The sequence below is a fragment of the Neoarius graeffei genome, chromosome 14, assembly GCF_027579695.1.
Source record: "Neoarius graeffei isolate fNeoGra1 chromosome 14, fNeoGra1.pri, whole genome shotgun sequence".
Taxonomy (NCBI): domain Eukaryota; kingdom Metazoa; phylum Chordata; class Actinopteri; order Siluriformes; family Ariidae; genus Neoarius; species Neoarius graeffei.
The window spans coordinates 55,097,159-55,115,257 of NC_083582.1; the positions used below are offsets into that span (position 1 = coordinate 55,097,159).

Below are 18,099 nucleotides of genomic sequence, written 5' to 3' on the forward strand. Positions count from 1 at the left end.
TAGTATTAAGACATTTAATTTTAAATCACACTTGGATGAGTAATATAAAAATTATTTTTTGTTCATAAAGCAGAAAAGAAAAAATTAAATTAATGATTTGTGGTCATTAAAAACAAGATATTTAAAGAATACTTGGAATATTCAATCATAAAATAAATTGATTTCAAAAGATAGAGCAAAGAAAAACTCAGTCAGCACCTGGAAAATGAATGCGGGTCATTTTTGACCCATGCTGTGCATTGGTGTGCATATGTTTTGCATCAAAGGGTTAAGCATGCTTGAAAACAATGAAAGTGAACTGCACTGCACTGCACAAGTTTGGATTAGTGGAAAAGAGGTTGTGAACTCAACTCTTATGGTTAAACGAGGGTTTTTTTTTCATCTCCTGGTTCTTTGCTCGTAGCCGTGTACACCTACCATGATCAGTGTAATTTCATTCAAACCCAAGTAGTCACTTGTCACATTTGTTCCTGATTTGTGTGTGTACAGCTTCCATGCAGCTGGGTAGTCGGTCCAGCCTCTCGAGCTTTGACGTCACACGCCTCAGTGTTCACACATGGAAGTGATCATTCCGGTCCACTGTACAGTGTAAGGTCGCAGAGCCCGGAGCTCACAGAGCAGCAGGGGATCTGACCCAATATCCAACTGTCGCTCGGGTTTATTCTCTCAGCTCTTGTGCTTTTTGCAGAGCGGCTCGTGCACTTTCTTCAGCTCGTCTCTCGGTTTTGTTTTTGTTTTGTTGTTGTTGTTGTTGTTGTTGTTGTTTTTGCCTCCTGCACGGAATACAACTGACATGTCCAGACCTCTGACCATGAACCCCACTTTTCTACCTCCTCCAACTTACGGAGTGCTCAAATCTCTTCTCGAATATCCAATGAAGCTCCCACTGCACCACGAAGAAGGTAAAACATTTTCTCACTATTGTCTGAAATATAATAACCTTGCTACAGTAAACATGAAATGAAGTGCATGCATGTATATGCAAGTTTTCTAGGTTTTTTTTTTCATCCCATTGTTGATTAACTCGTGCCAAAACCAAGGCAAAGTGCACTTTGTGTTTACAGTCAGTCTGGGAATATGATCAGCAGCTTGATAACCTCACAAATAAAATACTGTACTCAGAGCAATGAGATATATAAGAACCAAGCAACTAACATATAGCCTACACATAATCCAACCACTGCTACACGAAACAGTAAAGTAGTCAGCTTTGGGCTTATGCTATTAATTTACATTGCAGTTTATGACAAGGAGAAGAAGTTGGATGAAGAGAGGAATGTACCCCAGTCCGCCTTCCTGGGCCCAGTACTTTGGGATAAGACGTTGCCTTATGATGGCGATAATTTTCAGTTGGAGTACATGGACCTTGAAGAGTTTCTGTCTGAAAATGGCATTCCGTCCAGCCCACCACAACATGAGCAAAGCCAGTGTCCTCAGCAGCATCAGCAGCAGCATCAGCAGCAGACCACCGTTTCTGTCATGGACCTCAGCAGTAGAGTCAACACCTCCATCCACACAAGCATGGTCCCTCAGCCTTGCCTCCAGAGTCCCACACGAACAGGTATAAGCATTGTTATGCCAGAACAGAAGCAATTTGCTATACGCTATGTCAGAATGAACCTAATTAATGAATATAATATAAGAAGTGACCTATAATGAATCCACATAGCATTAGGATTTGTATAAAGCATCTCTGAATTGTCCACATCTCTGAATAAGAAATGGCTGGCAGATATATCACTAATATGTAGTAATTTCCTCATACCATTTGTAACCAAACAATCCACTAGTGTAATCCTGAACCACAGATACCAAATTCAACACCAAAAATGATACAGGATTTCTCTATAGTGTAAACTTTGGGATTAAAAGGTCACCAGTTTGTTTCCCTGGACCAGCAGGAATGGCTGAAGTGCCTTTGAGCAAGGCACCTAACCCCTACCTGCTCCCCAGGCTGCTCTGGGTATATTGTACGTCGTTCTGGATAAGAGCGGCTGCTAAATGCCTGTAATGTAACATGAAACAAGAAACGAGAAAAGTAATGTGACTAGATATCAATTTTTAGATTTGAAACTTGTGAAATATACTTATGAAGTTTATAACACGTGCGATAGTACAACATTCATCAAAGCAGTCATACAAAGTCCTGAACAGAGGCCAGAGTCTAATACTGACTGTATTTAAACAAAAGTTAAAACTGTAATGAGCTAGTGTCATATGTAGTATCCAGATCAGACATAGCAGCTACAGTGAGCACCTAGAGCACACACTCCTGGTTCTGTCAGTCAGCGTGTGTGAAAACGTGACGACCCAATTGCTTGAACATGAGCATGCAAGTGGATTGCATGTTCTTCAATTCAAATTCAAGCACTTAAATCACTTTGATTCACTTTACCCCTCTGACCTGTCATTCAAATTCATTTAAAATATGATCTATATGATGCCAAATGGCCAACATTGAGCTTGTGATCAGTTTGATGCTAGCTCAATGACACACTCCTATTTCACAAATGAAAACTCAAATGCAGATGACTCTGTACTCTCATCAGAACTCTATATAAGGAATGAAACGGCAGCTGCTGCATTCTAGGCAGTGCACCATATGTCCAAAATGGAGTCATTAAGGGTTTATATGTGGGCTGGCCTAATACATGATTAGCTTTTGAGGTGTGTCACAGCATTACAAGTGTCCTTTAATGTTATTTAGTTTCCGAGAACGTTTTTTTTAACCAGTCTGGATAATGTATACAGTAATCTGATATCAGGTTAGCTTTTTTTTTGAAGATGACTAACTTTATTATTATTATTAATTATTACTATTATTATTATTTCTGCTGTTTCCTTTTTACCCCCTACCACCTAAACAGAGACAGGCTTGGTTTTGTTAACAGCTCAAAACTGTACCTTGTTTTGCAGCATATATTTTTTAGTACTTTCTAGTATTGATCTCAATAAGGTTACTGGAAAACTAGCTTCTCAAACCAGCAGTATAGGCTGTGTTCTGCTTCATAATCCACCATATTCATTAAGGCACCTTTCTCTTGGCATTTCCTTCTTATTCTTCTTCAAAACACGATCATAAAATAGTGCTTTAGGGTGTACAGGTGGAGGTTTGTATCCAACTTGACACTAGCCAACTTTGAATCTTTTGCTTGAGAAATTACAAACTGGGTGACTTTTGCTTTCTCGTGTCCTTTATAACTATAAATGATCGCCACATATTTTTGGTCAGATTGGTTCTTTCTGCCTTGAAGGTTGTTTGTGTTTCTAAGTGACTCATATCTGTCAGTAGTGTGAGCCAACATGGAAAGCCCTTCATATACACAGTTTTTACATAAATACTGTAAGATGCATGATCCAGGAGTGATGAAAAATTGCTAAACATGATTTAATTTTATTGGTTGGTGAACAGATCCTGTAATTGGCATGCAGTTATGGCTTAAGCTGATACTGCTTCTGCTTTTTGTTGAATGTCTTCTCAATATGTGTGCTTTGTTGCCACTTAGTGGATTAGTACTGACACTACAAGCTTATCCCAATATATGTGCACGTTCATTTGAAAAGTCATCTATGTCTATATTTTAGATGCATGATTTTTTTTATATAAACTTCCTCTAATTTTGTATTAAACATTCATTTTATGTGTAGTGTTGCCTTCATCACGCAACACTCCTAGCCCAGTTGACCCAGAGTCCATCCAAGTGCTGATGAGCTATAAGCCTGACCCAACAGACTTGGCTCTGTCCAGCGTGCCAGGCCAGGAAGCCTTCGACCCGCGCAAGTGCAGGTTCTCTGAGGAAGAGCTTAAACCAAAGCCAGTCATCAAAAAAGCACGCAAAGTCTTCATTCCTGATGACATTAAGGTAACAGTGCAGCTGCAGTGGTTATTCTTTGGTGTGTGTGTGTGTGTGTGTGTGTGTGTGTGTGTGTGTGTGTGAGAGAGAGAGAGCCCAGAGGGTGTGCTCTTACCCTTATTCTCACTGTTACTTCCCATGTCATTTGCATCTTTTGCTAAGAAGCTTATGTCCAGTACTTCATTCATTCGTCCTTATTGTTGCTAAACCCATGTGATCCTACTTTTCATGGAGCACACTAGTTCTTCTGCGGTTCGGATTAAAGGATTTGCCATTTTAATTTGTCCAAGTAAAAGTGGATCCATGCAAGGTTTTACAGTCAACACACAGATGGATAATTCTTTAATACCCACTGTCTCATTAAAACCTGAACCTAAAAGTGGTATTGGATTGTGCTTGAACACTGTGCTTTCGAGACAACCAACTTAGAATTAACTTTATTTTGCTTACAGTTGCTTGCAGATTGTGTGAACAAGAATCACAAAGCATATGAGACTTCAGTGATACAAAGTACGCAGAGAGTCATATAAAATTAACAAGCACAATACCAGTAAGACCAATGGCAACTTAAAACCCCCTGTGACTTAATCTGCTAATTGTGTCAACATGGTAAGAATAGCAGCATCAAAATATCTTAAGTTTTATCATTAAATTGACAAAGTGCATGCAGCATAAAAATGTGTTCATTTGTTTGTCTGAAATTACATTAATGTTTGTGTTTATACATTTGCTTGTTTAATGATCATAAATAAGCGATTTAAAATAGTCCTGGTCATATTCCTTTCAAAATGTCCTGTTGTAAACAAAGCTAATGGTCATTGAGACATTTCCATAAGTGAGTCATTTTAATTGGAAGGTCAGCAGCATTTAATTTATTTCACATTAAATATGTTCAGGATGAAAAATACTGGGCACGGCGCAGAAAGAACAACATGGCTGCCAAGAGGTCGCGGGACGCTCGGCGCCTGAAAGAGAACCAGATTGCCAGCCGCGCCGGTTTCCTGGAGAAGGAGAACTCGGCTCTCCGACAGGAAGTGGCTGATCTGCGGAAGGAGCTTGGGCGCTGTAAGAATATTCTAGCAAAATACGAAGCTCAGCATGGCACTCTGTGAGGCCTACAGGCTGGTGTAATAGGAAGGACGATGGAACGGTGCAAAGCCCTTTTGACATTTAAACCTGTTGACCATCACCTCTGTCTGTTCTTGGCACTTTAGAATTCTGTTTTAGTGTGAGGTCATGTTTGAATTACAGTTTATTAGCCAGCCTTTTTTAATTATTATTTTAAGAGATGTTTTATGCTCCTAGGAATGTTTCTTTCTTATTCATGTATTCTGTACATGTTTTAGGAGTGTTGTAGCATTTAATTGTACAAAAAAACCCATTTTTGTTCATCATAGTAGTTCCATTGTTACAGTTTTTATTGTTAAATTCAGTTTGCAGGGTTTATATGATTAGTGAGTCAGCCCTCCAGTATTAAATCTGGTGAGCAAAATATACATTTTGGCCTCATACAGTATTTGTTTTAAGTGTCTCTACAATGGCCTGCTGTTTTCACAGAGAGAATACATTATAGAAAAAAAGTATTTTAAAAAAGGAGTATTTATGAATACGCTTTTTTAATATGACAGGTTTTTTTATTAAACTATTTGACTCTGTAAGCTGTTACATGATTGTTACACACCATTTTTATATCCCAGTTTACTTTAGACTGGGATTTGTGTTAAATGTATAGCCATCAAACTTCTCACATCAGCATGTTTTTTGAATGCGTAGACCATATTTTGATCTTTAATCTTAAATACTTCATTTTCTGGCTACATTATGTTTTTGATACCCATCTTTACTTTTTTTCTAGTTGAGTTATGATGGGATGAATTATAACACTATACCTGTGGCAATAAATTTATTGGCTTCTATACTGAACATGAATGAGTTAGTATTTGGGACATTTTGTTGATTGGGGTAAAGGTAAATGACACTGCCAAGTTTTATTAGCACGAGTCATTCCACACAGAGAATGGCAATGTGTTTGAAACGTGATTGATAATAATAATAATAATAAAGACTCTGGTTGCATTTGGAGCAGTGTGATCAGAATGTAAATGTGAGGCCATGTTCTGTGTCTGAATAAACTATCAGTCTCTATTCCAGACCAAAAGAAAGAAAATGTCTATGTAATGTTGTATTAAAGTGAAATGTTTTAAAGGTTTTGCAAAGTTTTTCTTGTTTTGTACAGTATTTTCCTATGAATCTCTAAAGATGTGTTTTAAAAGGTATTTGCTACATGGAAAAAAAAGAGCTTTTAAAAATTTAAAGTGCTGTAAAGCTTGCTGGAATTTTGCATGGGCATTAGTGAAGTATAATCCAATCTATTTATCTAATGCATTAAAGCTATTTCTGCATTTAACATCCGTCTGTTATTTACTGAATCTATTTTTATGCACCACTGAAAGGTGAAAGGTCTTTTCCCCTCTTTTCCGCTGTCCATACTATTGTTAGGATAAACGCAGTCTGCAGTGTTTCTTGCTGGTGAAATGACTTGTTTTGAAGGATGGTATTATGTGTTTGCTATACTGGTGAAAGCAGTGAATGCTGACTGTGAAAAGATCTTATGATATATAAAATTTTATTATAGCATGTTTATTTTCAGTAGAGTATTTATTGGCTTTAAAGTTTATTTTATTGTCTGTTTACTGTGTTGACTTCTTTTTTTCTTTTTCCTGTTTTCTTGCCCACAATCATGATCAAAATAAATTCTTAACAAACATATTTGTGGTCTTATTTTTGTGTTTAATTAGAGCCTAAATATCAGTCTTTTAATGTGTTTTTTTTTTCCTTTTTGTCACTAAAATATACATAAAAACAGTCATTCTCTGATTAAAGGCATATTTCAGACATGGGATTTATTTCAGGCTTATTTCTTTGAAAGCTCTATTATTGGTTTACATAATATATTAGGTGTATAGTAATATTAATAATATGTAATCACTTTATTATTATTATTATTATTATTATTAATTTCTTAACATAGCTCCCAAAAAGTTTTGTTTTATTTATTTATTTATTTATTTATTTATTTATTTATTTTTAAATTATAATAAAAATAAACAGTACATAAATGCATATTTTATATTTATTGTAAATATATGGTAAAAGATGAAGTGAAGTGTTTGAGAGGTGAAAAAGATTTGCAAAGAATTAAACTTATTTATTTATTTATTTATTATACTGCATCTGTGCAACTGTTCCTTTTGAAAGTTTCTCAGTTTAGGGTTTACCTGGAACTAACCACTAGAGAGCATCCTTTCTTCAAAAATGAACTTTTTCTTGTTTGGAGGTTGCAGAGATTTAAAATGTCACATGCTTATATCACCATGATCCCAACCCCCACCTCCTGACTGTTCTTTTCATCATCATGTCTGTCATGTCAAGAGGATAAAATATGTCTTTAATGTCCTTGATCATCAAGCAGCTTGGGTCTGAATTGAAGTAGGTACGATACTTCTATTTAGACTACAAACTGACTACATGAATCGATAGATAGATAGATAGATAGATAGATAGATAGATAGATAGATAGATAGATAGATAGATAGATAGAGTGGGAGTTTTGTGATATGATACAGAGAACTGAGAAGTTGTATACAGTTTAAGCAGGATCATTTATACTGTGAGTGCATTTGAAATTCATTTATACTGACAGTCAGAATCGGTCCTTTATGGGTTCTTTCGATGGTCAAAGGTTCGAACTTTCCAGATGAGTAACATTTTCTGTAAAGAAGAAACTCTGATGTAGGGTTGGATTCCCCTTGAGCAGCTGCCTCTGGAAACCTTTAGGTCACTATGTGTAACTGTGTCGTATTTATATATAAATACCATATGTATAAACTTACACCTGCAACATTTTGTTCATGGTATGGATGGAGTGTAGGATTTCTCAGCTCAGCTCCACTTTTCACAGGAAATGTTTTTAGCATGGCTGACGTATTGCCCCTACCTACCTACACACACACACACACACACACACACACACACACGAATATATTCCTTTAAATCTATAATATCCTCTCTTAAGTTCTATCTTCCTCCCATTCCTCTTTCTCTCCCTTTGTCCAGGTTCAGGATCCGGGTCTACTGTTATGTCTGTGCTACAATGACGTGATCAGAGCAGCTGTCATGTGTGTTTATTTGTGAAGCCATCCTCTGGGTGTGGCCTTGATGACCATTTACCCCATACTAACACAGATGACATATTACAGGGATTTCTGTGGCATTTATCAAATAGACATGAGGTTATATAAAGCCATTTGCAAATGCAGAGAGAGCAGATGGGATCTGCTGTTAATCCCATGCTGAGCCAAGCCTGCTTGTGGATCTGCTTGGAAAAAGCAGCATCCGAAACTACTAGCCAGCTCATACTCTCTAAAACTATCCTTCCACCATCATCTCCTTCAGCTGTGTACCTTATTCTTAAGCATGCTATACACTTCCATTCACTGGCAGACTCACCTTCCTGTAGGATCTTGGATACAGGTCTTACTAATAAGTTATAACTTTAGCTATTAAATTTATAATGTCTGTTAACGGTATAAATCAGGGTTATATATATAAAAAAAAAGTTTTCTATTTGTTCACTGGACATTAACTGTGAACCCAAAAATTGCCAAAGAAGGGAATTATAAAGTCGTTCGATTCTGTTTTTCCCATTTCCTTGCTTCTGACCAAAAATATTTTATCATTTCTGCTCATGTTTACCTCCGCCAACTTTGTTAGAGGAAGTTATGTTTTTGCCTCCATTTGTTTGTTTGTTTGTCTGTTCCCAATGTAACTCAAAAAGTAGTGAATGAACTTTGAGGAAATTTTGAGGAAAGGTGGACCATGGGCCAAGGAACAATTGACTAGATTTTGATGAAAATCCAAATATGTGGTTTGGAGAAGGTATACACTCTACCAAGTGCCCATCTAAGCTGTTTAGATGAAACATTATTTGACACAGTTATAACAGAGGTTCTAATTTTATTATTGCACAGATGTACATGAATATTTAACAATTATTCTACAAAATCGAGTCATACATGAGCTGATAGCCAACAAGGCGTGTAGCGCCAAATTGGCTATAAGCCATGTATGACGAGATTGAGTGGAATAATTGTTTTATTATATCCACATTCACTGGATTTTGAGAAACAGAACATTTTTATTTTTATTTTTTGCAAATTTGATACATAAAAACTTTGTACAATACCGGTACATCCGACAAAATCATTTCTGCTCAGGTGGGCTTCTTAAAAACCTGTCAATGGCTGCACAAATTGACTTTAGTGTTTTGTTTTTGTTTGTTTTTTGTTTTTTTGTAGAAAGTGTGTCTTGCTGTTGTGCCGAGGTATAGAATAGCTTTAGACATTCATTTAATTCTTTCTTGGACATTTCAGTGATATAATTTTCAAACTTCTTTGAGCTTTTGAATCAGTCTAAAAACATTAAGCAAATTTTAATGCTTAAAGTTGAAGTATGCAAACAAACCAGTGAAATGATAGTAATAATTTGTGAAAAATGATATAATAATAATTCTTGAAAAATTAAAAAAAGCCATCAAATACTTTCATTCTATATTTTGTTGCTTTTTTTGTATTTTTGGGGGGTTTGTTTTCGAGTAGAATTCTTATTTCGTCCTCAGTTGGTTCAGCAACACGCTCCGCCATTTTGTTTTTGTCTGCTCACGGTATATGAGCTGATAGCCTAGTAGTTGAGTAGCCAATCAGAGCATGCGATTGCTCATATCCAGTGAATGTGGATATAATAATGTAGTAATTCAAAAATAATAATGTCTGTTAGCTGAGTAATTCACTCATTCACTGAGTTAATGAGTGACTCTCTTGTAAGTTCAGCAATGTTTATTCATTTGTTTATATTTTTATTTTAATTTACACATTTATTTTATGTGTAATTATGATACTAGGATATGTACTGTATATATTACTGTAAAGTCGTCTAGTCCATTTCTGTGCATATTGCATATGTTTTCATATTTTATATACGATTCACTTTTATTAATGCAGTGTCTGAGCAGTTGGCAATCATAGTAGCATTGATGGTTGTAATAAGCAAAGCAAGTTGGAGGCATCCAGAAGCGCTCAAGTTGGTGTTCCAATATCACTACACATCAGGTATTCAAAATCTCTAACCTAAGGACACTACTGCCGTCATCAGGACACTAGGACATCTCACATGTGTGACATACTTTATCCTGATATGGATCAAAAGATTTATTGGCAAGCACAGACACCAGCACGGTGCAGGTCCTCAGCCATGCCTTCTCTTTAGGATTTTTCTTGTCCAGCCAGGGTCGTCAGATGATCTCAGCCTCTGGGCCCAGAAGCTAGGCTCACACCTTTTCTAGAATCTATAAGCATTATTATTGTGGATTATAGATGGTCCTAGAAAAGAGAAAAGATGACCATTTGACATTTTAGTTTGTTATTGAAGATCTGAATGACAATGCTGTGTAACTGGAGTATTTCCATTACAAAGTTTGCGATGACCTGGCGACTTGTCCAGGGTGTACCCCGCCTCTCGCCCATAGTCAGCTGGGATAGGCTCCAGCTTACCCATGACCCTGCACAGGATAAGCAGTTATGAATATTGGAATGGATAATATTCCTTTGGGAAAAAAATAAAAAATTTGGAAAGGTTAGCAAAAAAAACCCAATAACAACAACAACAACATAGAAGCAGTATATGTACGGGTAAGTGGGTGGAGCAGCTAACTAAAATGGTCATTTAGTCATTCATCTTCAGTAACCCTGGTTATCCTGGTCAGTGATAGTGCTGAAACCTTGTAAACCCCCCTTACAGTATTTATGACATCAAATGCTATTTGAATAATTATCTAAAATTGGTGCCAAAAAAAAATCTAAAAAAACCCCAGATAAATTATGTTTTATTACATATGTACTTTTATAAAGTGCAGTTTTTATTAGTCGTATGCATCCCCAAACTTAAACCATCTGATTATACAGTACATAGTAATGAGTAAGTGTGTCCAAACGTTTGACTGGTACCGTACCGCTCACCCCAAATTTTTGATGTAAAAAGATCCATCCATTATCTGTAACCGCTTATCCTGTGCAGGGTCGCGGGCAAGCTGGAGCCTTTCCCAGCTGACTATGGGTGAGAGGCGGGGTACACCCTGGACAAGTCGCCAGGTCATCACAGGGCTGACACATAGAGACAAACAACCATTCACATTCACACCTACGGTCAATTTCGAGCCTCCAATTAGCCTAACCTGCATGTTTTTGGACTGTGGGGGAAACCGGAGCACCCGGAGGAAACCCATGCGGACACGGGGAGAACATGCAAACTCCGCACAGAAAGGCCCCTGTCGGCCACTGGGCTCGAACCCAGAACCTTCTTCTTGCTGTGAAGTGACAGTGCTAACCACTACACCACTGTGCCGCCCCACATAAAAAGATACTGTACATTTTTTAAAGCCTTATTTGACATGCATATAAATCTTTAAAACATCTGTGCCATATCCTCCTGTTGTTTAGTTGTTGCTACCTTTTAGAGATGGAGTCCAATAAGTTGTACATACGAAGATGAGATTTTGAATTCCAATGTGATTTGTCTGTTTGTGACCCTTTTGTTTTCCCCATTCCCCTATGACCCCATTTTGTCTGTATTCGTCCACAGGATTGCTGGACACTGTTAGATCATTCATTCATTCATTCATTCATTCATTTCTCATTCTTAGACAACATATAAATCATTAAATCATATGTCAAAAATAATTGATAAAATTACAAAATCTGATTAAAGTATTAAATAGAAAATTGCAGATCAATCTCATTTTTTCATCTAACATGTTTGACAAAATTAGTAAATTAATTAAATAACAGCAGGACTAAAGTAACCAATAAAACTGCATTAATTACAAAAGTACTGGTATGAAGTATATTTATGCTGATTATATTTATATAAGTGACAGCTAGTCATTATAACATTACTAAAGTTTAATTAATACACCATATGGCCAAAAGTTTGTGAACACCTGACCATCACAACCATAAATAGGCCATCCCTCAACTGTTGCTACAAACTTGGAAGCACATAACTGTCTACAAAGTCTGCAAACTGTATCAATAAGGTTCCCCTTCACTGGAATTAAGGGGCCCAAATGTGTTCCAGCATGACAATGTCCCTGCATGCAAAGCAAGTTCCATAAAGACATGGTTTGCCAAAGTAGGACTGGATGAACTCAAATGATCTGCACACAGCCCTGACTTCAACCTCACTGAATGGCTCTTGTGGCTGAATGGGCAAATCCCTACAGTCACATTCCAAAATCTAGTGGAATCTTTCTCTGAAGGCTGTTGGAGGAGCAAAGTGGGGATACCTCCATATTAATGCCCATGAATTTGGAATAAGATGATTAAGAAGCACATAGAAGTGTAATGGTCAGGTATCCACATACTTTTGGCAATATAGTGTATGCCAAAATAAAAAAAAATGTACCCATGAGGAATAACGACCAACTTATTACAACAACCATCATATTTATGCCAAATGAATGCATTTATGAGCAAACCATTACAACTGCAGCTAGCTTAGGGTATGTAGTATCATGTCATTTTCAAAGTCTGATCAAACAGCAGGAAACAAGACCAAAAAAAAGGACCAAAAAAGTGGACATTAGGCTTAGAAGAGAATACTTAAGGCTACGGTCACACTACAGCTCGCGATGCTTTGCATTTGATGTCAGCTCATTTTGCATTTGATGTCAGCAGCACGTTTCAAAAAGTTGGGACGGGGCAATAAAAGACTGAAAAACTTGAGTAATACTAAAAAACAACTTAATTTGGTTAATTGGTAACAGGTCAGTAACATGATTGGATATGAAAAGAGAATACCTAAGGCTGTGCTCGCGATGCTTTGCGGTAGGCTATCGATGAAAATGAGGCATTTTGGTGGCAATGCATGGCGATGTGTACTTTGTACAGGCGAGCTAAAAGTTGTGGTCACACAGCAAGCGAGCACTTGGCCCTTTTCTTTTGACAAGAATTGGCATTTTTCCTTGGAAGAATGCTTGAGGGTTTTATATGTATCAGCATCTGGCAGGAGAATGATCACCGATGCCTTGCTAAAAAGATTTCGGCAATGCATGACATCAGCGCCAACCAATCAGCAACAATCACAAATGCATCCTCTAACCATTGCCAAACATTTGCCAAATATTCATGAATCCTTCGCCCAACCAATGACGAGCCTTGGTGAAGGATCGCCGAATGTAAATGAACTTCAAGTCTGGGCAAAGTTTAGGCTATGCCTCACTGCTGTGTCGCCAAGGCCTGTGTGTGCATCAGGGATATGGATTTGAAACAAATACATCTCAAGAGGCTCGGTGAAGGTTCCCTGTGCTTTGGGAAGTATTCCCGAACTCATTTGTGAGCATTCGCCGCTTAGTTTGCCAATGAAAACATCGCCACTAACGACGCTTTTGGCCACTCACGAGGTGGAGACGCACCAAACAAACAAAACGAAACAAAACAAAAACTTGTGAACCTCGGAGAACATTCGCTGTGCATCACATGATTGGTGGCGTACCAATTTTTCATCGCCACATATTCGCAAATCCATCATGAGCTGTCATGTGACCAGGGCCTAATCATACTTTAAATATTTCCACGCTCCCAGCTTTGTTGTGTAATCAAATCATATATTGAAGCATATGATTTTTCCTAGATCCATCCATCCATTATCTGTAGCCGCTTATCCTGTGTAGGGTCGCAGGCAAGCTGGAGCCTATCCCAGCTGACTATGGGCGATTTGTCCTAGATGTCGGATAAAAATGATTGTGACTAATGAATGAATGAATGAATCATTAATTCATTTGTTCATTAATTCAATTTTAAATGCAACAGAACTGCATCATTTACAATATAAAGATTTCAAAGGTACATATGAGAAGAAGGATGTTAGGATTTAAAGACAATGATGGCATTTATGACCACAACTTTATGAAACCTTGTAAAATCACACAAAGCCCTATGATATTTGAAGCGTAGTGTTCATAAATTGTTTGCAAAAAAAAAAGTTATGAAAGAAATTTGACAATGAGTGGGAAATATTGTAGTGATATAGCAATTGTAAAAGCATTAAGACAAAGTATATACCTGTGTGTGTGTGTGTGTGTGTGTGTGTGTGTGTGTGTGTGTGTGTGTGTGTAATGAGAACAGTGCTGACAGCTGATGCAATAGTGATGTGATGCAGCTAGAGATAATCTGCCTGCTTCTAATGGCTCTTCCAGAATAATGGCAAGCAAATGCTGTCAAAATCACCAATCAAATATCATCCATTTTATGAAGTATGCATGTAACGTGTTCTTTAAAAACAGCCACGGTCTTGGTAACAAGAATCAGAGGTGTGAAAATGGATTTTCACGGTAGATGTTTGGGACCAGAAAATAACCAAAATGATATACACTACTTTAAAGCTTTAAATGTTCTGGATTCCGTACTCATTTTGATTTCAGGATGAATGCAATGAATGTATAATATGTTTACAATGTAAAGACTCATATTAAACTGACCGTGCCTTACCTTTCTAGGCTTGGTTGCTGGGGAATTATTGCCCAGTTTGGAAAGTTATAAGGAAAAAAAAAATAAAGACAGACAGAAACTCAGTATCTTCTGCTATCCATGAGACCTGCTGACCAGTATTTTATACCAGTGTGCTCCTCTTCTGTTGTGTATCAGGGGTGGGTGGCACATAGCTGTTGACGCCACTGTTGTTTTTCTTGTTATACTGGGCAGATGGTGGAGAGTTCGCCACAAGCTGAACAGGAGCCTGCTGCTGTGGGGCCAGAGGCTCTGAATCATACTCCTTAGTGGGGTCTTTGCCTCGGCAGTCGTAGAGGACGCAAGAGATGAGGAAGACCAGGAGCAGGATCACGTAGCTAGCAATGAGAATAATGAGGTTTAAAGTGACTGGGTCAATCTCCAGGTATAATTCCATAAAACCCATGGCAATGCTTCATTCCTCACGCCATGCTCTGAGAGAAATGTAGGCACCATAGACCATCGTCTTGTGTCTCTGCTGAAATATCCCGGAGAGCAACAGCAGGGCCATCTATATATGGAGATTTGCAGTGAAAAGGTTTTAATCCTCAGTGCTACTCCTAAATCCTGATCCTTTTAATGACTGTAGCTTTCATTGTAATTTTATCAGCTGGATGCTGCAGATGGGCGGCACAGTGGTGTAGTGGTTAGCACTGTCACCTCACAGCAAGAAGTTTCCCAGGACCTTCTGAAGTCTGCTGTAATTTGCATCCTTCCTATGGAAGTTAGTAACTTTTAACATGCCACTGTGACATGCATACCATCACATGTGCTATGGTTGAGGGTTTTATTGAGAAGTTCTCATACAGGACTTCTACAGAACATAACTCAAATGGTTGACTAATCACTTAGATAATTGACTGGTTACTTTTATCTACTCTAGATAGCAGGTGGTACGGTGGTGTAGTGATTAGCACTGTTGCCTCACAGCAAGAAGGTTCCGGGTTCAAGCCAAGTGGCCGACGGGGTCTTTTTGTGTGGAGTTTGCACATTCTCCCTGTGTCTGTGTGGGTTTCCTCTGGGTGCTCTGGTTTCCCCCACAGTCCAAAGAGGTTAATTGGTGGCTCTAAATTGACCGTAGGTGTGAATGTGAGTGTGAATGGTTGTTTGTGTCAGCCCTGTGATATATCTGGTGACTTGTCCAGGGTGTACCCCGCCTCTCGCCCATAGTCAGCTGGGATAGGCTCCAGCTTGCCCGCGACCCTGCACAGGATAAGCGGTTACAGATAATGGATGGATGGATGCATGCTGCAGGATGAATTTTGACAAATCACATGCAGATGTAGAGATATAACACCTTTATAGTAGCATCGTTTTCACTTTAGTCAGTTGAAATATTCAGTACACATGCATTACGTACAGTATATATTAGAGTTTGAATATGTCTTCTTTTGCAAAAACATAAATTAGGAGTTTGCTATGAAAAATAAAAAATGAAAGTGCACAGCACTATTATTTACTTTATATCTGACTGTGGAGTTTATGTTTCAGAGAGTATCCTTATGGAAGCTGTAAATGAATAATGAATAATGACAAGATAATTCTTAATGACAACTGAACATGGGAAACTATGAGAAAGGAACATGATTTGTGGCATCTGTTGGACTGTGTTGCTCTTCTGACAATATGTCTGCACATGAGTGCATATTGGTGGGTCACATATGCCATTGCATATATACTGTAAAGTGACAGATTAAAGATTTTAGGTCAGTGGTCACCAACTTGGCTCTACAAAAGCTATCTTCCTACAGAGGAAGCTAAATCCACCTGCGTCACTTAATAAACTACATTAATCTATGCTGGATTAGGACTGGGACAGAATTGTGTATGAAGATAGGAATGGAGTTGATAACCACTGGTCTAGGCTCTAGTTCTCTTTTTTCTATTTCTTTTTTTTTTAGAAAGTGAGTTTGGATACGGGGCGGCACGGTGGTGTAGTGGTTAGTGCTGTCACCTCACAGCAAGAAGGTCCTGGGTTCGAGCCCCGGGGCCGGCAAGGGCCTTTCTGTGCGGAGTTTGCATGTTCTCCCCGTGTCTGCGTGGGTTTCCTCCGGGTGCTCCGGTTTCCCCCACAGTCCAAAGACATGCAGGTTAGGTTAACTGGTGACTCTAAATTGACCGTAGGTGTGAATGTGAGTGTGAATGGTTGTCTGTGTCTATGTGTCAGCCCTGTGATGACCTGGCGACTTGTCCAGGGTGTACCCCGCCTTTCGCCCGTAGTCAGCTGGGATAGGCTCCAGCTTGCCTGCAACCCTGTAGAACAGGATAAAGCGGCTAGAGATAATGAGATGAGATAATAATAATAATGGCTTCTTTCATGGTATATCAGATATATTCCATTCAGCTAGCATGATATTGAACTGATGTTCAACTCGTTCAATATCATGCTAGCTGAATGGAATATATCTGATATACCACAAAAAAAGCCAGCCAATATTATTTAAATATGTCACTCAGATCTGCGATGTATTTTGGATGAAAAATATGAGTTTTTCAACATGAGAAGATAAACTTCATATCTTCAAGCCAGTGTGTGATTTTATTTTTATTACATAGACACATTCACAAATAAAACGTATGCAAATTTATCAAAAAAATGAATAAATTTCCTCATGAGTGGCATATGGAAAATTATGTCATGGTTGTAGTTCTCAATGTCCCGGCTTTAGCTCGTATGAAAAATACGACACTCGTGTCTATGTTTTATATATATATATATATATATATATATATATATATATATATATATATATATATATACACAACTGTTATAAATACAGATTAGACACGATTAGTCATTCTACTAAAATAAATATAAAATATGAATTGCATGATAAAGTCAAATAAAATATAAAGTGATTAATGTTAAAATGGTACATTGCTACATACAGTCTTATTATAATACTGTACAAATACAGTTCAGTGTTATAAAATGTATTTTATTCATGATATATACTTCTTGATATAAAATTTTGTCATGACAGCTTGCACGGTATCTAGTCTGTCTCACCAGAATACTTAAAACATCTGTGCATTTGTTTTTACAGCTGTCTTGGCTGAAATCCCAGACCAAAAAAAAAAAGGCCTACTAATTTGCAACGTTTGCCTTGCTCACTAAGAATGTATCACAGCTCTCGAGCAAAACATTTTTTAAATTAATTATACTCTATGCTTTATATGTGGAACTCTATCTATCTATCTATCTATCTATCTATCTATCTATCTATCTATCTGTCTGTCTGTCTGTCTGTCTGTCTGTCTGTCTGTCTGTCTGTCTGTCTGTCTGTCTGTCAGTTGGGTCTCAGGCTCTCCACTAGATTGCACTGACTTGCTGAATGTCTGTCCATTTTTTTGCCCTGTCTGAGTTTCCAGCGCAGTGCAGCGAGGCCGAGCAACAGCAGCAGGAGACTGCTGGATAGCAGCACCAGCCCCAGGATGGAAATGATGGAACCATGGGGGTTGAAGCTGTAGGCTACGGCTGTAACTGCAGTGCCAATCATCAGGAGCACAATGCTGAATGGTAAAGTACAACGATAGCAGGAGCCCTCTGTTCCTCCAGTGATGTTTGTCAGCTCCAGATGTTGGTCTAAGATGGAGTTTGTCCTCGCTGCACACTCAGCACTCAT

The 18,099-nt window shown here is 38.0% G+C and overlaps 3 protein-coding genes across 3 annotated transcripts; 1 reads left to right on the forward strand and 2 right to left on the reverse strand.

Annotated features, from left to right (window-relative positions):
• Positions 1–471: 471 nt before the first annotated feature.
• Positions 472–6,623, forward strand: hlfb (HLF transcription factor, PAR bZIP family member b). Its single transcript, XM_060940062.1, has 4 exons — positions 472–902; positions 1,241–1,561; positions 3,649–3,863; positions 4,751–6,623. The coding sequence occupies exons 1-4, from the start codon at positions 794–796 to the stop codon at positions 4,964–4,966; spliced, it is 861 nt and encodes a 286-aa protein (XP_060796045.1). The 5' UTR covers positions 472–793; the 3' UTR covers positions 4,967–6,623.
• A 7,953-nt stretch (positions 6,624–14,576) lies between these two features.
• On the reverse strand, positions 14,577–14,879 carry si:ch73-256g18.2 (small integral membrane protein 36). Its single transcript, XM_060939024.1, has one exon. The coding sequence runs from the start codon at positions 14,877–14,879 to the stop codon at positions 14,577–14,579; it is 303 nt and encodes a 100-aa protein (XP_060795007.1).
• A 2,884-nt stretch (positions 14,880–17,763) lies between these two features.
• LOC132897797 (transmembrane protein 100-like) lies at positions 17,764–18,099 on the reverse strand. Its single transcript, XM_060939025.1, has one exon. It carries the CDS (start codon positions 18,097–18,099, stop codon positions 17,764–17,766), a length of 336 nt encoding a protein of 111 aa, XP_060795008.1.